This window comes from Zalophus californianus, chromosome 9 (genome assembly GCF_009762305.2).
Source record: "Zalophus californianus isolate mZalCal1 chromosome 9, mZalCal1.pri.v2, whole genome shotgun sequence".
Lineage (NCBI taxonomy): Eukaryota > Metazoa > Chordata > Mammalia > Carnivora > Otariidae > Zalophus > Zalophus californianus.
In genome coordinates this window covers 57322120-57349671 of record NC_045603.1, presented here as the reverse complement: position 1 = coordinate 57349671, position 27552 = coordinate 57322120, and the positions used below count along the sequence as shown (strand labels likewise).

Genomic DNA, 27552 nt, shown 5'->3' with positions numbered 1-27552 from the left:
GCCTAGCTCGGCACGAAGCCAGGTTCCGAAATGTAAGGGGCGCTGCTCGCGGCTAAATCGCCAAGAGCTAGGGGGACCTACCCTGGTGTCACGTCCTTCTAGCCGCCGGGGCGCGGGGGCCTGACTCCAGTCAGGCTCCCCTTTCTTCACTGACAACAGAGGCCTCGCCTCGGGGACGCACCTGTCTCCTCACCTCCCACCGGCCTCAGCCCAGGTGGATGTCGGGTTACCCGACGCTAGTGAGGTGACACAGCTGGGGAAGATTCTCCACCGCTTCACAGGCCCTCTACTCGGCCCCCAGGTAAAGAACAAACTTTTCTAACCTTTTTCAAAACTTTAATACATTCGCAGCGTTCGACAGTTCGCCTTCCACACCCCCGGGGCGCCTCCTAGTGGAGACGCGTTCTTTCTCCAGCTCCCGCGGGCTGGGCCTGAGGAGTTGCAGGTGAGGCTGCTCTGCCCACCAGGTATCCAAGGCCCGAGGCCGGGGGAGGGGGGCGGGAACCAGTCCCTTCCCGGAAGCCCTCCGCCGGGCCTTCCCACCCCTCCCCCATCCAGCATAGTTGCTTTCGCCCCTTTCCTCCCCAACCTCCACTGGGCCTGCCCAGAATGGGGCATGGGTATCTCCCGTCAGCAGGCGCCTGCACGCCTAAATCTCCTCCAGGAAGTCGGTGGGGAACAGCCCCACCTTGCGGCCGGTGTAGACCTTGACGTAGCCGCCGGCTTCATCTCCTTTCTGGACCACGATCTGAATGAAGGATTAAAGGTTTAGGTAGGATAAGGATTAAGGGAAAAGGTAGAAGAGGGGAGCAGGAGACCCCGGATTTATGGAGGTCTATCCTAGCCCCATTAATGAGTTAAGATCTGCAAGGAGTATGGTTTGCCGAGGAACCCTGGGGCCTGGGGTTGGATTGGGGCACCAGAGCTACCTAGTCCTTTATCTATCTATCTATCATCTATCTATATTTATTTTATATATTTTAAAGATTTTATTTATTTATTTTAGAGAAAGAGAGAACACAAGCAGGAAGGGCAGAGGGAGAGAGAGAAAGAATCTCAGGTGACTCCATCCTAAGCACAGAGTCCACGCAGGGCTCAATCTTCCCACCCTGAGATCACGAGCTGAGAAACCTAGAGGCGGTTGCTGAACCCACTGTGCCACCCAGGCACCCCTACCTGGTCCTTCTTGAGAGTGATCTGCCCTATTTCGCGGTTTCCCACGAAGGATCTGGTCACACGGTGCACACGCTCTCCAGACCGGACCCGAATGATGAAGTTTGGAGGGAAAAATCCAACCTTCTCCCCTATTTTCCCCTGGAGGAGATGGTAGGGAGAATCAGCCTCTCAGTCTGATTCTAAAGTCAAATGATGTCCCACCCTAGCCTCAGCCATTTCTCTTACCCGCCACCATTCCTCATTGGAGTCATCAATGACTGTGATCTTCTCTCCAGGCCTGGGAGAGGAAGGGAGAGGCCTCTGAGATTTAGGGGGCTTACTTACCTATCTGGCCCAGGTCCAGCCCCAACAGGCTCCAAGCCGTGAGTGCCCCCTTTTCCTTTCCCATAGGGAGCCAGGCTTTCCCCTCTCCACTCCCGGTACACCCCCATCCCAGTCCTAAGGCCTCTCACGGGAAATCCAGATCGTCCTTCTCCAGGGCTTTGAACCGATACAGAGCCACAAAGTAATGAGACTGCTGGAAGCCAGGCTGCTTGTGCTGGGGGTGAAAAGAGGTGATAAGTCTCCGGACTCCTCTGTCCCACATTGAGGGGCAGGAGTCCAAGGCGGGGGCATTCTCCAGACATACTACATTACAACTCTCTTCCAGATTCCTGAACTAAGAGGATTCTGTTGCGTGCATGCATGCTCACGCACATGTGTGTGAGGTGGTGGAAAAGGTAGGTTACGGGTGATGGGAAGCCATAGGAGTAAGTGTGAGCTTCTGCTGAGGCCATGAGTGGTGTCAGACCTGGGTTGGGGAGAGGACTGGGGTCCCTGCAGGGAGAAAGGAGTCTCACTTTGTCATCAGGTGTCTTCTTTTCAGCCTTCTTATTCCCTTCAGGGTTTCCTGGGATGGGAAACACCAAGTTGTCTCTAGCTTCTGGAGGGTAGCCCTCATTCTTTTATTCTTCTGTTGCAGAGCCTCTTTGATCTCCAAACCTGGCATACCCTTTGGCCCTCCATCCCCTGTACTACAGCAGAGTCCCTGACCCTACTCCCTCTCTAGGGATGGAGGTGGGTGACACTCACCATCCTGGGGTTTGCCTTCCTCTGGTCTGGCAGACTCTGGCTCTTCTTCCATCATGGCTGCTAGAGGCTGGAGGGGGTTCCAGAGTTAGGAAGATGCTCTCTTGGGAACCCACACTTGCCCTGGCTCTCCAGCCAGGCCAGCCAACTACAGAATAATAGGATCTCAGGGTTGGAAGAAACCTTGGAGGAAATACCTAGTTCAACCACCAGCCTAATGCCTGAGCTTCCTGTAAAACACCCTGGCAGGTGGACCATCCACATTTGTGCTTGAATGTAGCTAATGACAAGAAACTCACTACCTTACAAAGTAAGCCCATGCCATTTGAGGGCAATTCCCTAAATTAAACCTATTCTGTCTCCCTGTAACTTTTAATAATTGGTCCTGGTTTGGCCTCTGGAGCAATATAGAACAAACATAGTCCCCTTAAAGATCTGAGGATAGCTGGTAAGTCCCTCCTGTCTTTTCTTCCTTAATTAATCCCTTCAAATCACCCCCTTCCCCATGATGCCGATTCCAGGATTTTTACTACGTCTGTTCTTAAAAATACTCTAGTGTGTAAAAAACTTCCAGCACAGTTTTTATAATTCCCTTAAAAGAATAGAACCTGAGTGTGCTTGCCTTTCTGGAAGCAGTCAAATCACATGGCTACGGCCTTGTAAATCATAGTTCATTCTACAGAAATCTCTAATTTGCACCCAACCTCCATATCAACTACTCTGAGGCCAATCCCTAGTTCTGTTTTTGTATGGTTGATTTTTTTGATCCAAGAACAGACATGTACATTTTTCCTTACAAAATTTCAAATTATTGGTTTTGGGCTTTTCTTCTAGTCTGTAAGATATTTGAATATACTGTTCAGTGTATAACCTTCCCCTCCTAGATTTCCCACAAATATAAGGGATAATACCATTTATATTTTCATTTGCATGTGTGAGAAAAATCTCCATAGGTGAGCACTGAGGACCAAATCATGTTATAAGGTATCAGAAATCTCCCTCTAGCTAGACACTCCCTAAAGGACCTGGATCCTTTGGGCACAGTCATTCATCCAATTTTAGGACTCCATCTAACTGTTAACCACATCAGTCCATCCTGGTGGTCCAGAAAGATATAAAGATATGCTAACAAATTCTTTGCCAAACTGAATGCAAGTCTGTGCCATTACCAATCTAGTAACTCTATTTCAAAAAGAAATGAAGTTGCTTTTGGCTGCTAGTCTGGGGCCTCAGGTTCCTCATCTATAGGATAAATGAGTCAGACTAGATGATATTCATGGACCTTTCATGGATCTTCATGGACCCTTCATGGCTCTAGAATTCTGATTACTTGGCATGATAGGTTTGCTTCCCCAAATCCAAAAGTATGGTTCTTGCCTCTGTTGTCCAGCAATGCCAGGGGCCTGGGACCCAGACCTCAGTGGGGTATGGTACTTAATCTGACAATTCCAGGAATTGGAATTCCAGACAATGGCAGGAATTCTCAACCTGAGGCCCTCTAATATTGCACGCAAAATGTGTCTGTTGGGTTATGTGTGATTTTAGGGGAAGAGAATCCCTAGCTTCTATCAGTTTTCCAGAGAGGAGACAGGACCCAATGCTCAATGGAATCTCTCAGAGGGACCTCAGGAGGAAAATATGGTGCTCACATTTTTCTTATCTGCCTGGCCCTTCTTCCGTTCCTTGTTTGCCATGATCACCCCAGTGCGCAGGGTTTCAAACACAGGATCATTATGATTGGCAGCAGCTAGTGGGAATGGGAAGAAGAAAGAAGCCATTACTGGGGAAGCAGAGAAAGAGCTAGAGGAAAGAGAGACCTTCTAAGTAAGGGAGAGGTGGGATTGAGTAGATGGATATGCGCATGTGTGTGTGGTGTGTGTGTGTGTGTGTGTGTGTGTGTAATTAGGGTAGGGTCACCTGGGCCTATCTAGGTCATCAATCTATAAAGAGCTCTAAAAACATCACTGGAAATGTAATGTGATGGAAAAAAAATACCAGCACTGCTTCCAGGCAGAGCATTATATGATGTTGGAAAGACAACCTTGCTACTAAGTTGCTTGGGATTTGGGGGATGCTCACAATCATTATTCTCCTTCTAGGGAGAGCGGTCCTTTAACTGCTGGCTTTTTTGTTCCACTGAGTGGCATGTGCAAGCTGGGGTGCTGCCACCAGTGGGTTCTTCCGTTTTCCACCCATGCTCCTCATAAAGTTCAGCCTCTCCTCCAAATAAATGTTGAGTAAATTGTCAACGAATTTGTAAGTGTTGCCGAATTATGAACCTGCCCAGGAAGCCCACAGCTCTTGGTCTAGCCCTGAGACTGGTATTACTCTGTAACAAGGACAGTCAAGAATCCTTCTTCTTGCTTAGAAATAGTTTTACAGAGGAAGAGCCCAGATTTTGAAGCTAGGCAGATGAAGGTTTCAGTCTTGTCTCAGCCTCCTGTTAGCTATGTAGAGCCCTCGCTAAATCTTATCTCCCTCGGCTATTGAAACAGGAACATTGACTCTGTATTCAAGTTGGCTAAAATATTAGGTTGAGAGAGAACTATGGGAAACAGAATCTTTCTGTTTCAGAATTTGGCTTCCAAATCTAGAGGTGGTGCTGGAACCATCTCTAGGTTTGCCCTTCTCCTTGGGTCCCACGTGGAGCACTTACAGAGATCTTTGACACAAGCATACTGCTGGTTGCTGTAGAGTGGGGAGCTATAGGCCCGACGGAAACCAGGCGGCTGTAGGGTGGGATGGAAGAAAGCATTAGAGGCAGCAGGGTATGGCCCAGAACCCCATCTCTCCTGTGAGTGCAGCCCCTTCTTAGAGTAAGGGATGGGCTGAGAAAGAAAAAACAGGGAAATGGAAGTCATGACTTGGGAGGGACTGGAAGGCGGGGGGGGGGGGGGGGGGGGGGGGAGGAGCTGGCAACACGTCCCCTCCCTTCTACTTTCTCGCTCCCCAGAGCCTACTCACGATCTTGCCGAAGCATCTCTGCATCTCCACATAGGACTGACAGTGTTCATGGATGTTAGTTTTGCAGTTCTTACAGCGGAGCCCAAATTTGTTGTTGACTTGGGAGAGGGAAGAACGTTTGGGTGAGGTTCTTGATTTCCCCTTCCCTTTGTACCAGTGCTGCTACTCTAGCTCTCAGGTCCCTTTTCCGTCTAGGACCCAACACTCTCAGTTTCTAATAGTGTTGTTTTTATTTTTTAAAGATTATTTATTTGAGAGAGAGAGAGTGTGCAGGCAGGGAAGTAACAGAGGGAGAGGGACAAGCAGATTCCCTGCTGAACTGGGAGCTCCCCATGGGCTCAAACTCAAGACACTGAGATTTCGACCTGAGCTGAAATCAAGAGTCGGATACTGACTGAGCCCCCCAGGCACACCTCTAATAGTGTTTTCTTAAAGCCACTTCTTGCCCCAGCCTGCCTGCTATACAAATGCTCCTCTCCTGAGCCCGTTCCCCCGCTGCCTCCTCCCTTCAACATCACTCTCTCTCCACTTCCCTTCGTGACTCACGCACAATCATCCGGGCACAGACATCACAGAACTTGGGCTTCTTGAAGAAATGATCTTTGAATTTGTGAGGCTTGTCATTGACAAGCTTGGGAGGTTCTGGGGGTGGTTCCTCCTCCTCCTCCTCTTCTTCCTCCTCTTCCTCATAGATGTAGTAGATGGGCCCACCCCCAGCTCCCACTGCCTCCCCATTGGCCTGGGGCTCTGGGGGAAGCTCCATCTCCTTTGTCCCCGGAGGTTCCTTCCTGAATAACTGCTTCAGCCGCTGTAGCTGAGGGCGGGAATGGGGGAGGGGAGGGGAGGAAACCCAAAGTTAAAAGAACTGTCATGCTCTCTACAGCAGGTAAGGCTGAAGCTAACTAAACATTTTCTAGCGTGGGCAAGGGGCACACCCCAGGATTAGGAGGTATTGGGGGCTGCAGGTGCTGGCTAGCATTCTGACGATGGATGAGTCACATACAAGTGAGATCAATTCAAACATTCAAGGGCTGCGGTGGCTTCCCAGCTCCCCACACCAGATGATCACAGGCCCAGACTCACCCCACTTTGCCGAGTCTCTGCTGGCAAGGAGGGCTTAGGAGACTCCAGCACCTCCTTTTCTGTCATCCTGCAAGAGGTTGGACCCCACTATGAAATCTAATCCCTGACTGCCATTCTTCCCTGTCCCTGTCCCAATTCCTGTCCCTCACTGTAGGGTGGTCCTTGAATGGGAGACTTTGGGAGAAACTTGGTTAAACAGAAATCCTTTCACAGGCTTATCGACAGAAAGATTCCATGGAGGTCCAGAGAAAAAAGCAACAGACCAAAGAACTTCCCAACCAGTTCCTCAAACTGATACACATCCTTCCCCGCCCTACAGGGCCACCCGAGTTTCCAGCCCCAACACAGTGCTCAGAGCTGCATGGTTTAGGGATTTTCCCTGGTTTGTTTCTCCTGGGAATCTGTGGGCAAGAGAGATGTGACACACATCTTCCCAGATCCCCTTTCTTCAAGAGGTTTAATGTGTGTGTCCAAGAGCATGCTTGGAGGGATGGGCTGGGGCATTTGTTCACCCCAGCCCCTTTCTTGAGTCCGGGGGGCCCGGGGCCTAGTTCCCAGCCTGCTTCAGTCCTCAGCTATTTTAAGTTTTCAGAGTAATATGAGCCTTTCCTTCCCTTACTACTCCATTCCCTTGACCCCACCCCCACCCCACCCTCCAATCCTAGCTCTTGTCCTGGAGTCATAATTTCACTCCTAAAACCCTAACTACTCACAGGCAAGAGAGGAACGAAGACACTGAATAGGCTACAGATTGGGGAAGCTGCAGGGAGCAGTTCTGGCAATGGACAGAGGATGAAGAGGCAACTTACGTTTGGGATTCCCTAAGTCAGTCCACAGTCTGTGGAGGGAAGAGGGAGCCCCTGGGGTCTTGATGGTGGTGCTGGGGGAGGACTGGTCCTCTTCCTTGGGGGCTAAGCCCCCCCAGTACCCTCTGTACTCACACCGGCTACCCAGACGTTATTTGTAGACCTCCCAGTCTCTCGCCTTGGTGTCAGAGCTGAAATGACAGGGCTGGAGGAAAGTGGACAGCTGAGCGACACAGCTGACACAGAGAAATTGGACACGGGGAGGTCTGGGCTGGGCTGGACCCTAACTCCTCCCATCCCCCAGAGCTGCTATGCCCTGGTTTTTTATCTATGGTGTACAGGTCAGTTCTAGCTAAATTGAAGAAGGGACAGTGTCTGTTCATGCTGCATACTCATTTAGGTGATTTTGGATGACTGAAGGTAAAGATGAAATTGTAAACAGCTTTCTCCACAGTCCAAACACCTCTCCAATTCTACCTTCCCTGGACCTACTTAAGGAACTAGCTTTTGATTTTTCAGCCATTGTCTTTCCTGCGGCCATGTGTTTTTACACCCTCAAACATTGATCTACCTCTACCTCAGACCTTTAGGAAGGAAAGGGCTAGGAACTGGTGAAGAAAGAAGAATTTCAGTTCTCAGAGGCTTCCTACCAGCCACTCTAGATTGCATCCTTATCCATGGGTAGTTGGAGGGGTACCTCGCTGCCATCCTGAAAGGGAGTGAAGAACATGCAGAGTACTGCTTTATTCCCTCCAGTGCCCCCAGGAACATCCCCCCACCCCCCTTCTAAAATCTTGTCCTCAGGTTGAAGGGAAATCTAAGAGCTACTGAAAAAATCCAGGCTGGGACTTCTGTCTGAGGGACTCTGGGGTAGCGTAGAGATGATCTCGTTCCCACTGGACAGAAGACAATAGCTACCACATGGCAGGGGGCGGGGGTTATCTTCTCTAAATAACATCTGCCTCCCCACGAGGCCTGCAAACTTCTGGAGGTAAGATAGTCAAGCCCCACACTTCCGAAATCATTGGGATTCCCTGATTCTGTCTCCCTCATCCGATGCCCCGGCATATGAACTTATGGGTCAGTGAGGTATCTGGCATGGTTATCTCACAGGGATGCAGCCTTCTCCTACTCTGGGCTATGACATGGCTGAAAGAGAAGATACTCCCATCTCGGAGGACAGCCATTTGGATGTGGTCATGTAGTGCTGCTTTATCCCTTGTATCTGTAAGTAAAGGATTACGTTGGAGGTTGGGTCAGACAAGCCTCAGAGGAGCCTGGCTAGAGATACTGCTACCCAAACCCGAGAGATTTCCAGGGTAATGTGCTTTGTCATTTCTGTCACTACTCTTTTACTTTCTTTAAGAGGTGGGTGAGATTGAATAGGGGCTGCTGGATGGCTCTTAATGGCCCCGGTCTGTTAGGCTGCACAACAGGGCTAGCTTTGAGAAGCTGCAGAGAGAGGAAAAGCTCCGTCCATGCGGGGTAGGGAATGTCTGCTTTTCACCTTTCTTCAGTTGCATAGGACAGAGACTGCTGAGCATGCCTGGATAATATGGCATCTTGGCACTGCAAGTTCAATTGATGTAGCTTTTATTATAAAAACATCCACTTCTGTTCTGCCACGCAACACCCAATGGCTTTTGTAGTAAAGACGGGCCCAAATCCTCCAGCCCTGAAACATTTTCAGAAGATCGGATTCTGGACACGTATGAGGCCACCATCTCAACCCAGTTTTGGACCTCACTCACCCCCAGACAGCCATGAGGACCCTAAATGAGTATCACAGAATTAACATAGTGAAAGGAACCTCAGAGGTGAGCTAGTTAGTCCAAGTCTCTTATTTTACTAATAAGGACTCAGAGGTCTGGAGTTGAAAACGGATGTGCTTGATGAAACCACACTTACTGGGAGTTGGGAGTTGGGAGAGCCCAGAACAAAGGTCCCACTGGACACCCAGCCACCTGTCCGAATATTATGCGCAGGGAGGAGAATGGGATGAGGGAATAGTGTTAGGAAGGTATGTGTGCATATGCTAGGGAAAGCCATCCCAACCCACATGAGATCCCTTCAACAGCTGTGGGACTGTACCTACCCAGGACCTCCAACCCCCACCCATACCAGGGCAGCAACAGAGAAACAGGGACTGACGTCCAGTGACAGATTTTTTTTTTTATATTTAAAAACAAAATCAACCTCCCCCCAAGTAACCCCCAAACAAACAAAAAATCAGATTAAATAAAATTTACAGTGAATATACCCAGCAAACATCTGTATGTGCAATTAAATACTGTCTGTTACTGCCGCACGAACCTCAAACAAACAATATACAAGTGTTCTGGGACGTGGGGGGAGGCCCAAGTTTTCACTCTTTGGGGTTTGGGGAGACAAGATGGGAGAAGTGAGAGAAAGGGGAAATCAATTTTGCTTTTCTTAATTCTGTCCATATAAATATATTCATAAAGACTAGAAATGAAAAGGGAGCTTGGGATGGTAAGGAGATCGAAGAGGGGAGTGTGGGACCCTCCCAATTCTACCTGACCAAAAAAATATGAAAAAAATTAATTTCATGGTGGGAGAAGAGATAAAAAATAACAGAAGAGGATGGGAAGGAGAGGGAAGCAAGGGGGGCCAACCAGGGGAAAAAGAGGGGACCCGTGGCAGGGGAGCGAGGAGGAGTCCAGTGCCAGTGTGTCTGTTCCATCTTCATCCCCACTGTCTCAGGCTCCAGTTCAGTGTCTGTCACCTTCCTTTCTGCCTCTGTCCGTGATCTGTCAGGATCCCTCGACCCCCTCCACCCTGCCCCCACCCCTACTGTGCCGGTCCCTTCCCCTCCTCCGTTTATTGGGAGCTGGCTCGCTCCAGGATCCTCAGGTCATAGTTCTTTTTGGCCACTCGAAGTTTGAAGCGACTCACAGAGTTGTTGAGGCGAAGAGAGGCATTCTGGGCAGCCAGGGGGCTGGGAAACACAGCCACGATGGTGTACAAGGCAGCGAGGTCCGCATGGCGGCCGTTCTCAGCAGTCCCACCGTTGTCCCCCCCGCCCCCGCCAGGCAGCCCCTGAGCATCCTTGAGCCATTGGATCTTGGCGCCAGACATGGCAAGCTGAGTGAAGAGTTTGTCCGCCTCGGTCCGAGTGATGCCCTCAGGGAGATCTGTCACCTCCAGCACCCGGCCCAGGACTGGAAGGGGAGGAGAGAGGACATGGTTGTGAGAGGACTAGCAAGCGGCCAGCAGAGAAGTCTGCAGCTGACCCAAGTCTATAGACGGCGTCCTCAAAAGCCTGGCCTTGCCCACTTGGCCCATTTCTCCTTCCCCAAATCAATGCAACACCCCACCATCTAGGCAGCTAGGAGAAACAAAAAAAAAACTTTTTCTTCTCTTAGACCAAGAAGAAACTGGGGGTCAGAATCTCAGATTTCTTCAGATCTGGAGACCTACACTCAGTTCTTGTGCCAAGTCAGTAGCCCAATCTGAAATATATCCCACAGTCGTCCCCTTCCCAGAGGTCCCTCTTCCTTCTCATCTAGGGAAGTCCATTTCCCTGACTTTCCTTGTTTAGCAAACCACTCCAGGTGAGGGTAACCTAAGAGATCTTGTATGCTTAGAGGGGAAGGCCTGCAGGGGGGTTACTCCCCCATATTCTCTTGTAGAGCTTCTCCTAAAGGACTAGGAAGACTACCAAGGCCGACATCCTAGATTAGGGTCAGGACCACTCTCTTAAGACTCTCCTGTTAATGGGCTCAGCAACCCCTGCCACTGTGTTATACTCAGTTTTCCCCATCACCTTTCCCAGGACCTGAAATGGCCTGATAAGGAGGACTGAGACGCTTCAATTCTCCAGTTTCTCCTTGCTCTTGAGTACAGAAGGGTCCTATTTCTACTCCCCACCCTAAGCTGGCTTTTCCCACTCCTCCTGGGCTGGTAATGCAGGCTGGAGGGGTGAGCACCTTCTCTTGGGGATTCAGCATTCTGTCACTCACCGACATCTGTTGTCCCCAGGTCAGTGGAGGCAGATTTGAGTGCTTGTCTCTTGCTCCGGTTTCCATGCTTCAATCCACTCTGTCCCTTCAACATTTGAAAGATAACTCTCATCCCAGGTAAACAACATTGACTCCCTTGCATCCTAATGTCTGTCTGAAAGATTAAGGAGCAGCACCCAACCCTGAGAATCCTGCCCCACCAGGCAGGCAAACTGGCCAGAGTGGCCACTGAGAAACAGAGTCCTTCCCCCTTGGCACTGGGGTCAGGTGGGAAGAATGAGTATGGGAGAGGGGTAAGGCCCCTCCCACTTTGTTCATTCTCACTGTGCTATCTCCCCTGTCCACCCCACTGGTTGAGGTGGATGGCTCAGAGATAGGGGCCTGGATGAGAAGAGGGGTCTGTTGGTGGGCACCCTTACCTGGTGTACCGTGTAAGTCGACTGGCCATGGAGCAAGGGAGGGCAGATAGACAGATTGTACTGTAATGGCTGGCCCAAGAGGGAGTAGCGCCCATCACCTAGGGAGGAAGAACAGATGGCTTTCTGGGAGTTACAACTTCATGATACAACTTTTATGGGGGCTCTGGAGATAGATGACAACAATGCATACTTTTCCCACTTTTTCTATGATAGGAGTGTCCATGTGACTGATTGAAAAGTTGTCTCTCTTCCTAAACCCCCTGGCTCTCAGCCTAAGTATCTCAGGCAAATGGGGCTTTTAGGTTCCCTCACCCTTGAAGAAGGGCTCTGTCCACTGCAGATGAAAGGCCCTGGAGGAAACCTACAGATGCTTATGAATGTTTTTCATTCATTCATTTCCTTCCTTCCTTCCTTCCCTCCTTCCCTCCCTCCCTCTCTCTCTTTCTTTTTAAGTAATCTATATGCCCAACATGGAGCTTGAGCTCACAACCCTGAGATCAAGAGTCACATGCTCTACCGACTGAGCCAGCCCGGTTTCCCTAATTTCTTATATAGATTCTCCTACCCCAAACCCAGGGCTCAAATTTCGAACTCCTGTTGAGTGGCAATACAGTGAGTGGATAAGAGCACAGGCTTAGAGCCAAACAGCCTAGGTTCAAATCCTGGCTCTGTTACTGGAAATGAGAGGTTGGGTACATTTTCTCTTCATCAGTGTTGAAGGTTGAGTGAATACAAGACACACAAAGCACTTATAGTAATGCTCTGTACACAGTAAGCACCATAAATGTTACTTTATTGTTGATAAATGTTAGATTTCAGAGCACTTTAGTTTTTAAACCATATTCTCATCTGATTTTTAATACTGCTTGTGACAGCCAAGGCAGAAACAGATAAGATTATTTCCATCTTATATGTGATTAATCCCATTTTATAGATTAGGACTGAGGCCTGGTTCCAAGGTTAAGTAACATGCTCAACATCACAAAGCTAATTAGTGGTAGAACATGAACTTGAACCCAAGTCTTTCCAATCCAACTCCAGTGTTCTCTCTTCTAAAACTACAGTGTTTCTGACACAGCCCCATAGTCTCAGCCCTCAGACTCAGTCCTGATGAGTTAAACTCTTAGGTTCGTTAGAAAGTTTCTTTTCTGGGCTCATAGTCCCCTACCTTGTAGACTTGGTAGTAAATACTAAATATGTAAAGGAGGTCTGCAGTAAGCTGACTATGGGCAGCACTAAAGAGGGGCAGGTGTCCTTGACCTAAACAGGGATATTAAAGGAAGAGTTGGCTCCAAGAGCTGGATGACCAGCCACACTGGTTTCCTGCCGGTTGCTACCATCTGGATCTTCGCACTTGGGAATGGGCTGTGAAGGGCAGCAGCCAGCTCTAATCTAACCCCTTACCCTGTGCTGGACCCCCAGGCCTGGGGAACTGTGTGAGGACAGGAAGGGGACTGAGTCCTGTGCAGACACTGCTGAGGCTGGTGACAGGAGAGGGTGCTGGAGACTGGGTAGGAGATGTGACGGGGCTGCTGCTCATCTGAGTGTTGGCCTGTTGGAGAGAGGAGCACACATCATATGTACACCAAACATGACCCTCTGGATATTCCTATGGCTTGGCTTAAAATTCACCTCGCTCAGAAAACTTCTCTTGCAGAACTCTGTCAAAGTTGGACTGCTCCTTCCAACAGCCCCCTTAGTCCCTAATTAATTTGTATTAATTAATGTATTTAGTTAAAAGATTTACTTTAGAGAGAGACAGAGTGAGCGGGGGGTGGGGGTGGGGAGGAGCAGAGGGAGAAGGACAGGGAGAGAAGTTTAGAATCTCAAGGCAGACTCCCTGCTGAGCTCAGAGCCCCACGATCCTGGGATCATGACCTGAGCCCAAATCAAGAGTCGGACGCTTAATGGACTGAGTCACCCAGGTGCCCCAATTTGTATTATTTTAACATCCACTTTTTGACATAGTGTTTTAAGTATTCTCTTGGCATTTCCAAGTATGTGTCCCTTAGATCTTAGGTTCCTTGAAAGCAGATACTCTCCTCTATTTCTTATGATTCCCCCCTGAAGAGTGCCCATGGAAAGACAAGTAGAAGAGGCTGCTCAGTCAATGGCAAAGATTATTCCCCGAGAAAAATCTGGTCTCCTCCTTGCCAAGATAATGTTGGGCTGCAGGACTCACCTGGGGGCTACTGTCAGGATTGTATAGGTCTCCAGGTTTCTGCCCACGCTGGTCCATGCTGTAATATTTACAGTGACTCCACTGGACCATGGATGGGTTCTGGGGGGGCTGGGGTCCATTAGGGACATTCAGCTGCATGACCACCACACCTGGTCCAGAAGGTGACACTCCTGAGTGGCAGGAAGAAAGGGATTAGTTGTGAATTTAGACTATATTTTGACCTTCCAACTAACCCTGAGTGTGAAAGCCAGTAAGCAATCTACCCACTCGCCTCAGGGTCACTTAAACTGTGTCTTGCCAGGAATCTGAGATAGTTGCTGATTTAGTGTTCGACTCCCCTCTCCCCAAACCAAGTGAAAGTTTGAGTGGAAGAGACATGGGTCCCAGATGCCAATGCTCTCGTGGCCTTGACCTGGTAAGGGGTGCCTCATATGCTTGGCAGAAAACTACTCCATTTGTCAAAATCCGATATTACCAAATGCCCAGGTCAGATTGCTTAACTGCCTGGGCATGGTACAGGTCCCAGCCTGGGGCTTGGGCCAGGGCCATAGGCACGTGCAGGCTTTTCTGGTAATGGCTGCAGATAGGTCAGCGATCTCTGGTTGCTCTGGAGATGGATGCACACAGCTTCCCTAAGCCAGGCCAGGAAGCACTTGAATTGGGAATGGCACAGAGCTGTATGTCACATTCAGGAAATGACAAATAATTCAAGGTGCTGAGGCACAGGGGTTGTGTAGGGGAAGTGGGAGATATGTTCATTCATTTAGTCAACATTTATTGAACATTTACTAGGTGCCAGTTCCTATGCTGGGCACTGGGTGTACAACAAACAAAAGTGGTCCTTGCCCTTACGGGATGGACAGTCTATCAGGGAGTCACACATTAAGCAAACAGCTGGTGTCAGAGTTTGAAGCACGTTCTTGTAAGGGCCTTTATCCTGTAGGTGTTGGGAACAGAACTTCAGAGAGCTAATTCAAGTGGCCAGATGTAAAATGGCTGAAGAGAGGGAGGGACTGGAGGCAGAAACACGAATTGGAAAGCCACAGAAAAAAGAATGAGGAGGTTATGAATTAGAGCCATGATGGCGGGAATCGAGTGGGAGGGTCAGACTCTCTGAAGGTTTCGCTGACAGGTTCAGGTGACTGATGTGAGCCTGAGGTTTTAGCACAAACAACCATGGGTAGCCTTACCCTCTCATAGGCTGGGGGAAGTGAAGAGCTCAATGTGGAAGAACATTAAGTCCTGAATCTTCCTCATAGTGAAAGGCAAGGTAAGGGATCAGGGAAAAGCAGTCTGAACGACAGTCCCCGCTGGGAGGGATGGACAGGAGCTCTGCTTCCCCACGGGGACTGTCCAGCCTGAGCGTTTGCTCCTGACCTCTCAGGCTAGATCTCCGTTGAGGGACAGGCTGAGTCCGTGTGTGTGTGTGGCGGGAGAGAAACGGGACTGGGGGTGGCTAGTGCGAAAACCTGCCGCAGTGCTGCCATTGTCACGGCTCGGTGCTCTGAGGTTACCGCTGGCTGCCGCCGTCACACTGCTTCCTGGGACGGGAAATGCTGCAGCCTCTGCCCTGGGCACCGGTCATGCTGGGAAGTGAGCGTGACTGCTTTTCTCAGGTAGCACCGGTCAAAGGGAAGGAAAAGCAGCAGCAGGAGGCCTCAGAGGGCAGCTTGGGAGACACAGCATCTGTCGTACCCTATTCTCCAGTCAATTTGTGGCCCCCACCCTCTGGGGTCCATCTAATCAGAGAACACAAATACTCAGAGCGACAGGCTCGCCTCTCCCCATCCTCTGCCATAGGGGACAGGGTATTCGTCAGCACAGCTTGTGGAAGGGCCACCAGAAAATCGAAGAGCTGTGGAGTGTCATATATTTAACAACTCCCCCCTTACTAGAGCTGCTCTGGGCATTTTCTTTCCCCATCCAAAGAGCCCCACCTGCTCCAACATCCTCTTCCAACAAAATTGCAATTGACCTTATTCAAACACCTCATTGCTACCTGAGGGGGCCAACGCAAAAATAATCAAATCTACAGCTTTCTAGAAGGCAGCTCATAATCTGAGCCTAGTGCCTCAGGCCAGGAAAGGATGGGGGGCGGGGACATGTGAGTGTGAAGAGTGTGGGCATAAGGAAAACGGTGGAAGCTCTTTCTAATACCAACATGTAGCCATAAGGAGCTATTAGAGGGCTCAAGGGGAGGGGGAAAGAGAACAAAGTCCTCATATTATTTTCTCTGATCCTGACAAAAACAAAGCCAGGGTTTTCAATCCCAGCCTTGGTCCTCCCTACACTGAGCCCTCCCCCCTGGCCTGGCGCATTGTTCCTTCACTCAGCTGGGACACAGAGCACTATGCTGATGAGCTGATTTTTATGCTTCTCTTCCTCAAGCCAAAAGCAGGTGGCATCCGTTAACAGCTAAACTGTCACTACTTCTTAATGGACGTGGCAATAAAAAAAAAAAGAAAGAAAGAAAAGAGGAGAGAAGAGAAAAACCACCCCACTACCCAGGGACAGCACTTCCATATAATCAGGTTGGGGAAAGGGGCCTGGGTTGAAGTGGGAAGGGGGAGAGGAGGGTTGAATAAGGAAATCAATTTCAGCCTGAAAGCTCTGAAAGGAGAGGGGACGTGTGAATGGCTTTTTAAGTGGCATCATTAAACCTGGGCAGAAAGGTCGATTGGGCAGAGCAAACCGCATAAATACAAACAGATGACATTTATGTCTAGCAGAATTGGTTTTTGTTTAGGTTTTTTTTATTTTTAAATCACTAAGGTAGAAGACTGATAAGGCTTCTTCCTTACCACCAGGAACCCAATCTATGGAAAGGAATGTCCAGAGAAATAATATCAACAATCATCTTTCCTATATTACAGGATACAATCTAACAGTATCTTAGTGTTTTTCCCCTTTTTTGGTGAAGGAAAGAAGTATCCTTACAGAGTGGGAGAGAAAAGTGTTCGTTTCAGCTTTGAAATCCCCTCAGCTACAAAATGAGCCAGTAAGTGTGAGAGGCTATTTCTGTATATACCTCACTCTGGCCATGGTGCTGTGTCACAGTGAGTTGGGAGTCTGTGTATATGTATCACTGACATTTCACGTCTGTGTGCATCTTCCCCAGACAAGCGCTTCTGGAGTAACCTCAAGGGACCCGTGGGCCATCATTTTAGTGGGAAGAAAAGTGTTTCCTGGGGTTATAGTGCTGTCTAATACCACAATGGAGGAATTTAGGTCTAGGCCTAGGGGTAAAATGGACAACTACAAAAATGTATTAATAAGCCAGAACAGTTGTTCCAGGAACAGCCAATCTTAATCCCTGCCTTTATTTTTGGAAAAGTGACCATGTTGCTACATGGAAGAAGGGCGGGTGACTGTCCTCTGAAGGTGACATAGCAGCCCTTGTGGGCTATGCTGGCTTTCTCTCTTCCCAATAAAGGGCAAACTGGAAAGGAAGAAGCAGCACTTGTTTTTTTCCTTCCAGCTCCTCTTATATTCCCATGAGCAGAGACTGAAGACTTTTAAAATCAATGATATGGTGAATACGGTCTCTTAGGTGACACAGCTGGAACATAGGGTCCCATCACCTAGGAAGAGTACAAGGGATCAGTCAGAGAAGTCTAGAATCAATCAATCAGGGAAGCTTGAAAGAAAAGACATATAACAGGAAATTCCAAAGAAGTAAGGGAACTAGATGATGAAGAGGGCTTCCTCCATTACTATTGATTTGGGAAGAGCACAGATGACCTCCTTCTAATCCCAGGCCAGACCTCCAGTGCTGCCAACGTTCAGAACAACAGCTGTTCCAGTTTGCTTAACCTAGCACTAAGTCCAGAGTAGGTAGTGAAAAATTCTTCTCACTTGCTTTGTTTCTAAGACCTTGTACTTGAAGATGAAGCGATACAACCACAGAGACCCAATACATACACTGAGATACCACTAAGGATTCACATAAAAATGCACATACAAGTATACCCATATGTATATGCACACACTTGTTTTAACAAAGAGAAAAAATGCCCTGCAGGAGCAAGAACCACCAGAGGCTACAGCGGTTCTTGGAGCTGGTTTCTACAATTTCCATATCCCGCTGGGAATTTCAAGGTCAAGTGTCCCTGGCGGACACTAGGAGAAACAGCTAGAGAGACCAGTAATGTAATAAAGGGTAAAGGCTGTTGAATTTAAAACCTCTCAGCCTGTGAGAGAGGCATGTTTGGTCTAGATGAAGGGAGAAGTCATTGCTCCTTGAAGGTAAGAACTGATCATGTCTTATGAGCAAGATTAATTCTGGAATCCATTCCACAGCATCTAACACAGAGTGCAAAAACTCCTAGGTGAAAATCTCATTTCTAAAATGGGGAAAACTGTCAAAATATTTCCCTCTCACCAGAAGAGGGCACTCTGATATTCCCACAACAGAGGGAAATGGGGATGGCTGGAGACTGCATTAAGACGTCCCCCACTGGAGAAGCCCCCCGAAGTTGCTTTAGCTGCAGTGTAATGCTGTGCCAGGGTGAGGTGAAAGGGCAACAAACAAGGGTAGCTGTACTTGGTGTGTTGGGAGAATTTGCCAGGAATTTGGCAAAGGCAGAAAGTGAGAGACTGCATGGCATCAGCCTATTCATGGGACAGCTGCCCCTTCAAAGAAAGCCTTTAGCTATTGAACATGATAGCCATTTATTTCCCACTGGAGGGAAAGGAATAGAGTACAGAGACCTGTTGGTAGTGTGATATTGAGGGTGCAGGATGGGTTATGAAAAGGCAAAAGACCCAAGTTCAAGGTCTAGGATCGTGACCTCAGGCAAGTCATTTATCCTCTTTGAGTCTTATATCTTGTTTTCACAGAGTTGTGCTGAGAATTAAAATGACACAATGTATGTGAGCACATATGAAAAACTGCCAAACAAATCTAAGATATGACTTAAAAAGCATTTTATCAGCCTCCCTCACACTCCCAACAGAAAAGTAAAGCTGTCTATAGGAAGAATGAGTACTGGAGACAGAGGTAAGCACTTCATGTCTCAAAGGCATGTGAGTGGTGAGTGTAATGCTGGATACAGGGAGGAAAAAAAAATAAGAAAGAAAGAAAACAAGGAACCCAATCAAGGATGTGGCTTCCCAGGGATGGAGATAGGCCAACCAGCCTCACCTCTCAACAGGTCAACTTCAGCACCCCTGGAAAACACCAGTCAGAACTCTGGTCTTTCCTTGTGGTGGTGTTACAGCTGGGGACAGAGCCAATCCCTGAACTCTCTTGTCGTTCCCAGCTCTAGAGCACAAATCCTTCAGCAGTGTTTGCTCTTGCTGGTACCCAACACCTCCCAATTCTTTATCCTCTTACCTGAGTACTGCTGTGGCATCTGTGGTGGACTGCAGGGAGAGGGAGACTGAGGCATCTGGTACTGCTCAGAGCCGGGAGGTTGCAGAAACCCCACAGAAGGGCTGGGGGATGGAGAAGAGTAGTGTTAAAGTGGGAGCGGGAGGAGCACAGCTCCTGGCAAACAGCTGCTGCTTGCCGGGCCTCCCCGTGGGAAGCAGAGGCAGCAGCCAGTCATTCCCAGACCAATTTGCCATGCAATTTCTAAAAATCACTCATCAGTTCAAAGTTAATTATATATATTTGTACTTGATCATCTTTCAATTAGGAAGCTGCTAATCAGTGCTACAGATGGAATGTTAGTGACACAGGCTCATCCCAACAGTGTGGAAACACCAGACACATACACATGCGTGCGCGCGCACACACACACACACACACACACACTGAGAAACACGAAGTGCCAGAAACAGGCACACAGTGCCAGAGAGAGATGGGTAAAACAGAACTAAGGAGATGTCTGATTTAGGATATTTACACAATGGCAAACAGAGTTACCTAAAGACAAAGGGGGAATCCCCCCGCAATACTCAAGATAACACGGAGACATACACACAAAAAGAGAAGTAAACATACATACCGCGAGCAACACAGAAATACATACAAGTAGGCCCAGAGTTGACTTCTAGTTCCAGCTCTACTTCTAACTAGCTGGTTGACTTTGAGTAAGTTTCTTAATCTCCCTAGCTGGAATTTTCTCATTTATAAGAGGGAGAAAAATAAAACAAGGGAAGTGGACTAAATACTTCTAAGGTGGCTTCTACCTCTAAAATTCTATCAGCTATGACATATACTAATATATATATATATATATATATATATATATATATATATATATATATATATATAGACATACAGAAATAGACCATCTGAGATTCATCCATGGATATAAACAGGTACATAGAAAAATTTACATATATGTGTATATATATATATATATTGCTTCTTTTAATGATGAGCAGTCTCTATCCCATAATTCTAAATCCCACTGATAAGAAAAACAAAACACTGGGGACATCATAAAGCCTCTGTCTCTAGAGTAAGAATTTTTTTCTGCTGATGAGCTCTTATTCAAATGTCAAAACAACAAGGAGAAAAGAAGAATGAACTCCCTCACATTCTACCTGCTTTAGGGCACCACTGGAATCTTTACCCCTGCCTTTCTTTCCTTAGGTCAGTGGAAAGTTGCTGAAGGTCTATGGGAGATGTGCCCCGACTCTCTGGGAGTCCTCACCTCGTACCGTTCTGCTGAGCCGGTGGGATCACGCTGTAGTACACCGGTACGCCCCCTGCTGGGAGGCCCCCTTGCACAGATTGGCTCGCAGGGACCAGCATGGGTTGCTGGAAAGGCGGCTGGACCACATTTTGTGAGTCATTACCCACTGGGACCTGGGTAGAGATAAGAAGAGAATGACCACTTGTACTCCCAATGAGCTCATCCAGAGAATGGCCAAATAAGTCATCACTACACCAGGACACTGACTTCCTTCCCTACCTGTACAGACTCCTCCTACTCTCCTCATCTGCCTAAAGAAAATGTGTACAGAGCTTTCTGCACTTCCCTCTTCTCCAAACACCTCCCTCGGGCATCTGATGTAGAGAAAGGAGCCTGACTTCCTTTAGATCCTACTTTTCTGGGCCACATACTCATTTGCACGGCTGTATAAAGACCAAACAATTTAAATAAAGACAATCTTCTCAGACTCTCTGCGCTTTCTCTCAGAGGAAAAACACCCACAAATTCTAGGGGGAAAGTGAACAGTATTTTAGTGTTGGAGTTGTCACACTGGATGATGTGGGAGACTGTCTTCCTTTTCCTCATCCCAAGGACTGGGTGATCTTTCCCAGTGCAGAATGCACCCACTTGGTAAGAAGGCAGTGGAGTGTACTGAACCACCAGGCCTTGCATCTGGCCCCCCATGCTGCTCCTCTGGTTGCTGAGCAGGCCCTGGTTCTGTGGCTGCTGGACCCCAATCATGCCTTGGTAAGCCGCCTGCTGCTGGTTAGGCATCATGGGCTGTAAACCTAGGGATAGGCAAGGCAGAGAAGACATTAGCATGGTCTCAACAATGTTTAGGAGGTTACACTCTCTCAGTAATTTTCCTTCTCCTGTCTATTTTACCTTTTCTTTTTCTGGAGATCCTGGGTCCCTCTTGGAACTAATCAATCCTGTGCCTTTCTTTTTTTTTTTTTTTTAAACAAGGAAGTCTCTCCCCTTCCTCTATTTACTGCCTCCCTACCCCAGCAGTTCCTCTTACCAGGCTGCTGGGATGGCTGAGGCAGCTGTTGACCACGTTGGGGGCTATAGGCCACCGGGTGAGAGAGAGGTCGATATTGCTGGTTGGAGTTAGGATACTGTCCAGGGGGATAGTAAGAAACCTGGATCTATGGTGAGAGGAAAGAGATATGTGAGAGGCTCCCTTAAATTCAACCCCAACATCCCCGCCTCTTGATTTCAGCTCAAGTCATGATCTCAGGGTTGTGAGATCGAACCGAGTCGGGCTCTGCGCTCGGCAAGGAGTCTGCTTGAGACTCTTTCTCTCCCTCTGCCTCACCACCCCCAAATAAATAAATCTTTAAATCAATAAATGAATCAGGGTCAAAGGCCAGAAATCTGTAAATAGAGATGTCTGGACCTGCAACTGCAGCATTAACATACAAGTCTGAAACAGAACAGGAATGATTTATGTTATGTAGGAGGATGACCTTCTGACTAGAAAGACAACTCTCAAGTGCAAGGTGGGGAAATGGAAATGGGGACAGGTATCTCCTCTGATCTATCTAAACTAGACGAAGAAAGGAGGATTATAACAGTGGACAAATTGAATTAGTGATTTAAGCTGGGAGCCCATGCTGCTCACCTGTTGAGGGGGCTGCATATAGCCCTGGGGCGGCAGGACTTGCTGAGTAGGTGGCGCATGGCTAGAAGGGGAATAGTTGGATGTGGGGAGGGGCTGTCCCGTAGAAGCCATGATGAAGCTAGTCTGCTGAGGATGCTGGGAGATAAGTGGGGGCTGGAACAGAGCTGAGGATGGGTCAGCTGCTTCAGTAGAACCTTGGCGACTAAGGCTCATTTGTCCAAAGGGGTTGCTGAGGTCATCTGCCTGTTGAGACAGCAAGGGAGACTTGAGGACTCAGGTCATATCAAGCCCCCTGTATCTGGCTTCAACACAAAGACAGATAGACAGAAATAGCAACCCTCTCTACAGCCTTCTTTACTTACACCAATTTGGGATACTCCTGCCTCCATTCCCTGGGAGGCACTTTTTAGCCCTAAGCCTCTATCATGTGGTGTTTTAAACTGCTGTGAACTACGGGCGCCTGACTGGCTCAGTCTCTGGAGCATGTGACTCTTGATCTCAAGGTTGTGAGTTCGAGCCCCACATGGGGTGTAGGGATATTTAAAAATAAAACTTAAAAAAAAAAATTGCTATTAACTGAACAGGTTTTTGAAGCCTAACTCCAGAATCAGACTCCTCACCACATATGAGATAACAATGGCCACTGTGACTACGACCTCTATCAGAATTAGCCTTGGAGAGATGGGAGCAACAACACAACTTTCTGTATATATAAAGACAGGACAAACTAATTAGGGCTAAAAAAAAAAAAAAAGATTGTAAGTCCTTCTCCATTTCCTGTTTTCCTCATGTCTCCAACCATACAAAAGGCTCTATGTTGCCATAGATCCTGTTTTTATAATAAAGGACCTAGATAACACCTTGAGTGGACTAGGGATGGCTAGGTTCATGAGGCTCCCCAGCTCTGCCTATGTAGCGGAAGGACGGTGGGCTTCCCCCCCTGCTGCTTATCCCCTTTAAGCCTCCTCTCGAGGTCATTTCCACCTCTGTTCTCTGACACTTGCCTAGAGTTCTCCTGCCCTTCATGAACCACTTCCAATTCTCACCTCTGAAAGGAGGCCAGGCTGAGTGGCTGAGCTGGAGGGCAAGGAGACTGACAGGCTAGTCTGTAATTGCCTCCTCTCTCAGCTCTCTTCTCTAAGCAGCAAGAGGGATGGATGGTGTTCCGCCTCTCACTTATATGATGATAGGTCAGAATTTGTTAGCTTCCCCGTTCCTTCTGCTTCCTGGATGGTAATTCTCTCTCTCTCTCTCCCACACACACACACACACATTCTCTCTCTCTCTCTCTCTCACACACACACGCGCGCGCGCACGCGCGCACACAGGCACACACACATGCTAGAGCAGTACTTCTTATGAAAAACAAACTAGTAGAAACAAAGACTTGTTTCTTTCCTGTGGTTTCACTTAATTTTCAGGAATCTGATCTTCAAGTTAGCTGTTTTGCTACCTTAGTGGGCAGGAATAGATGACAAGAGGACTGGACTGCAGATTATTTTGAGGTCCACATTCCAGAGCTTTTCAGAATGGAGATGAGAGTTGGAAGGAAAGAGGGGATTCCAGTGAAAAATCAGACCATGTGATTCACACACACACACAACCAGGGCTCTCATAACCATGATAGGAGTTATCAACTATGAGGTAAATCAGGTCTTCACAGGATTTGTAGTCAGGGTACAAACAATTGAAACAGCATGTTCTATGGAAATGGCTGTTTTTTATATAAAATAACACAGTAAGATGAGGAACATTTTAAGTTTTTACCAGTAATGGCAGAGAAATCTGCAATTGTGTTTTTATCTTTGAAGGAAATTATAGAAAACCATCCTATACAGGATAAACTGGGTTCTGGGAGTTCATACATGTCCAGAAAGGAGATGAGATGAAGGATGCACATAGAGGAGCAATGAGGAGCCCAGGTTAGAGCCAACATCCAATTTTGTCCCCCTCCTGAAACTCAGGGGAACTCAGTGTTCCTCTCTTATATTTAGGCATCTTTCGATGCCTGAAATCCTGTGACGAGGCCACTAGAATGGACTATAGCTCAGCCTGTGCTAGCCCTTTGCTCAAGAAGAAACACCTTTTAACACGGCCTTCCAGAAAGTGCAACTGCTTTGTCCCAGATGGACCCCACAGACATACCACAGATACAGGCCATACATGGACATGACAAAAAGGGGAACGGAGTTTATACCATGTTGTACTGCTGGGGCGGAGAGACTGGCAGAAGGACTTGGGGACAGGAGGCTGGAGAGAACTGAACAGGCTGCGGAGAGGGCTGCAGAGCCGGGACTGGCTGTGGACCAGCAGAGAGGCATGTGGACAGGGAAGAAAAAAGGGAGGTAGAGGGAGAGGCAGGGGGAGGGGAGCAGAGGCAGGGAGGGAAAGGGGAGGAACAACAAGGTTAATCATAAAAAAAAAATGTCACATGAATAGCAAGGCTGCTGAGCAGACTGGAGAGCAAGCCCTAGACAGCTGCGGCTTCTGCATCTCTGACAAATAAGCAATCTCTCCTATGAGGAGAGACCCGTGGCAGCGCACACTCCACCCCGTTAGCTACTCAGAGCTCAGCAGCTGTTGTGAGCAATCTTAGGACTCTCAGAGCCAGTGTCTGCAGCCTGATTCCAAACACAGCTTTTCCCAAAGCATTTTTTCTGAACACACGATTCCTGGGGAGCATGATTGTACCCCTCCTTGAATGCCCACTTGAGCAGGGATTCCTGCTTCTGTAGGAGGGGTTATCCAAGGTCTGGCTCAGCTTTCCCAGCCAAGCTCCTGATTTCACACCACAGCTCTCCTGGAGGAAGTGCTCATTCACAAGGATCGTCTCCCTCCCAAGGGTAGGGAAGGAAAAAACCGCCAGTTCACACCTGGTTCCAGCTACTTCCTCCTGCTTTCATGATTGTTCTGTGCTTCTCCAGGCTGTGAGGGCAGTAGGAAAATGCCCCCATAAGCAAACAGGGAGGGATTTGGAATAAAATATAAATAGCTTCAAAAATATATATATAAATAGCTTCACTGTAGCTTTTGTTCCTTCAGTCCCTCCACTAGCCTCAAGCAGGAAGATTTGTTTATGAGGAACATGATGTGTTCTAAAGCAACTAATGGGAAGTTCTTTTTTCTCTCTCTTCTTCTCCTCCAGCCATTTCAATCACCTCTCCTGGAGAACTGGTGCTCCAGCCATAGCCCCTGGTGGTAGATGGGGTGGGAGAAAGGGGAAAGGCTAGGAAGGGGGGTGGGAATACCATCTATATACATCGTCTCATTTACATACATATCTCATTACAGACTCACAATAATCCATAGGGAGAGGTGATAACTTGTATTTGTGGTTAGGATAGTAAGGCTCAGAGGAATTCAATCACACGTGCAGGAGCACACAGCTAATGCAGCTGAGCTGGGATGGGAACCTAGCTCTGCCTCACATGTATTCTTTCTACTCCACTCTGACAGCAGGGAGCAGGCGAAGGAAGAAGTTAAACATAATTATACAAACATGTTTTTGTTTGTATGATTCTCCTCCCTCCTTTCAAATTTAGAAGTATGGGGGCCCAAGGTAGCAATATCACCTCTCGGCATATACCTCTGGGGAGACCCTTTCATAAAGGGGACTAATAGTTCTGGAGGCAGAATCCGGGAATTAGGAGCCCTCCAAAACAAGAGAATGCTCCTGTTACTTGGATTAAATAAAATCTAAGTCATCTTGGTTAGGAAAAAGTTACTGAGAATCCACTGCGTGACCTGGGGGAGATGTTGCAGCACCCGTGATAAACTCCCAGCTCTCTTGGCATACCCCGTGTCTGTGAGCCATTTCAAATCTAACTGCTGCCCAGGCTGCTCAGCATGAGCTACTTGCGCTGGTAGGTTTTCAACCCATTTTCTATTATCCTAGTTCTTTTCTTTCTCTTGGGGAGAGGATCTATTGTGCTTCAGGTCTTGTACCCTCTGGGGGCGGAGGGGTGGCCATAGGTATAGCTGCCTGTTTCTTCACATTTGTGAGTTCTGAGGAAAAAGGGGGAAGAAATGATGCTCTTCTCTTAGGCCTCTTCTGACTGAGGAAGGGTAGTGGTAAAAGTAGGTGTCTCCGTGCTATTTTTAAGTTCTTCCACCACTATCCTCAGCTACAGTTCTCAGAGAATCTCAAACTCCAGGGCTAGGGAACTTTGGAAAAACCATGGGGAAGCCAAAGACTGGCCCTGAGGGCTTTGACTGCCACCTGCTGGTGAATTCTTCAGATCACTGGCTCCTGGCTGCCTAACTAGACTCCCAGAGGGCTCCGCCTCAAGAGGTCCACGCCACCTTAGGTAAATAGGGCAAAAGGTAGCCACTGGTCCTTTAATCCTCAGCCTCACCCACTGGTTTCATGTGTTCTACTGACACATGACAGGGAGGTCTGCTCTGCCATCAGAAGCCTGCCAAGAAGGGAAAGTTTAGCATAGTTTAGCCATCATTGTCCCCAGGCCTGTTGCAAATCCCTCTTGCTACAAATTTCTGAGGGAACAGAATCTCTGTAACGAATAATGCTCCCCTGTCTCCAATCTATAGGTCCTAACCTAGGACTGGACATCCTGCAGAAGATCAGTCAATACCCATGACCTACCCACTGACCCTCGTGATCCAGAAGCAGGGCCAGAATGAGTAAAAGTTTGGGATTTAGGGCCAGTCACCCAGACACTCTAAAATTCTTTCAGCCCCAAATGGTTATTCTCATTATCTCTTTATTCTCCTCCTACTCTTGTTGTCTGTTTCTAGATATGGATGGAAGGAGGAGACAGATGAAGACCAAGAAGGAGAAAAGGGAGCAAGACTACATTAAATTACACACATCCTAGAAAATGCAAACAAATACTGGGACCACAGACAAGTGAGGCACGCACAGAAACACAGTAGAGATAGCCAGAGAGAGAGAGGCGTTCAAAACAAGGTCTTGTTTATAGGTCTGAATGAAGACCCATCAGGGAAAGCACATACACATGTCACACTTCAGTATGGAGCAAGGTAAGCTGGTAAGAATGGGACTTAATGAGGTAGATGGTGGTAGAACCAGAACAAAAGTCAGGACTACAGAGAAACTGATTTAGGGGCCAAGATAAAGGCCTGGAATGATCTGCATGTAGGTTACATTAAAACACAAAGCAGGGTGTCCCAGATCATCACAATATCAGAATGGGGTAGTACTGGGCCACCCTGGGCTCTTTCCAGTCCAGTTTCCAGTTCCTGGGGAATGAGCGTCTGTGATTTGCTTGTGTTACCTACAGAAGAGACAGATCTGAGGCCAAGCTGCACTAACAGAGCACAGAGGTGAGGGAGCCTGGGAGCTGAAATGAGAAAAACTGCAGCAGCAGAGTGCAGATGTGGGCTTCCCGATTAGCAGAGAGCACCACCAGAGATACTCCAGGACAGAGGATGGGCTCCACTCATGGGCAGCTCTACTCATGGAAAAAAAGAGTAACTGAAGACCTCAGCACAGCTCTCCTCAGAGTATTAAGGAGGCTTAAACCTAGAACGCTAACGTTCCAGTTTAGAATAGGGACTGATTCTGATGCTGATGACTTGCATGACCTCCACAGAAACAAAACTTCACCCAAACCCTACTTGGAATCAACCTCTATCAGTCCAGCAACACAAGGAGAAAG

General features: G+C 48.1%; 2 protein-coding genes across 14 annotated transcripts in view; both read right to left on the bottom strand.

The window, feature by feature from the left end:
* Positions 1-324: 324 nt before the first annotated feature.
* On the bottom strand, positions 325-7586 carry STAC3 (SH3 and cysteine rich domain 3). The gene is made up of 12 exons (XM_035729072.1): positions 7101-7586; positions 6292-6358; positions 5755-6022; positions 5209-5306; positions 4901-4973; positions 3894-3991; positions 2248-2314; positions 2016-2065; positions 1629-1714; positions 1402-1453; positions 1177-1314; positions 325-748 (listed from the first exon to the last, which is right to left on the bottom strand). Exons 2-12 carry the CDS (start codon positions 6355-6357, stop codon positions 650-652), a joined length of 1095 nt encoding a protein of 364 aa, XP_035584965.1. The 5' UTR covers position 6358; positions 7101-7586; the 3' UTR covers positions 325-649.
* Positions 7587-9249: 1663 nt separating this feature from the next.
* The window catches only part of R3HDM2 (R3H domain containing 2), a 157946-nt gene continuing 139643 nt past the window's right edge, over positions 9250-27552 (bottom strand). For 7 of the 13 annotated variants that reach the window (XM_027592283.1, XM_027592282.1, XM_027592285.1 and 4 more), the window contains 11 exons: positions 24111-24212; positions 21914-22156; positions 21311-21437; positions 20917-21077; positions 20287-20441; positions 19017-19117; positions 13682-13851; positions 12904-13051; positions 11500-11597; positions 11081-11165; positions 9250-10279 (listed from right to left, as the gene is read on the bottom strand). In XM_027592283.1, the coding sequence (XP_027448084.1) occupies positions 9939-10279; positions 11081-11165; positions 11500-11597; positions 12904-13051; positions 13682-13851; positions 19017-19117; positions 20287-20441; positions 20917-21077; positions 21311-21437; positions 21914-22156; positions 24111-24212 (1731 nt within the window). In that variant the 3' untranslated portion in view covers positions 9250-9938. The remainder of the gene's footprint in view (positions 10280-11080; positions 11166-11499; positions 11598-12903; positions 13052-13681; positions 13852-19016; positions 19118-20286; positions 20442-20916; positions 21078-21310; positions 21438-21913; positions 22157-24110; positions 24213-27552) is intronic. The other 6 variants (XM_027592292.1, XM_027592288.1, XM_027592291.1 and 3 more) reach the window with 2 other exon arrangements.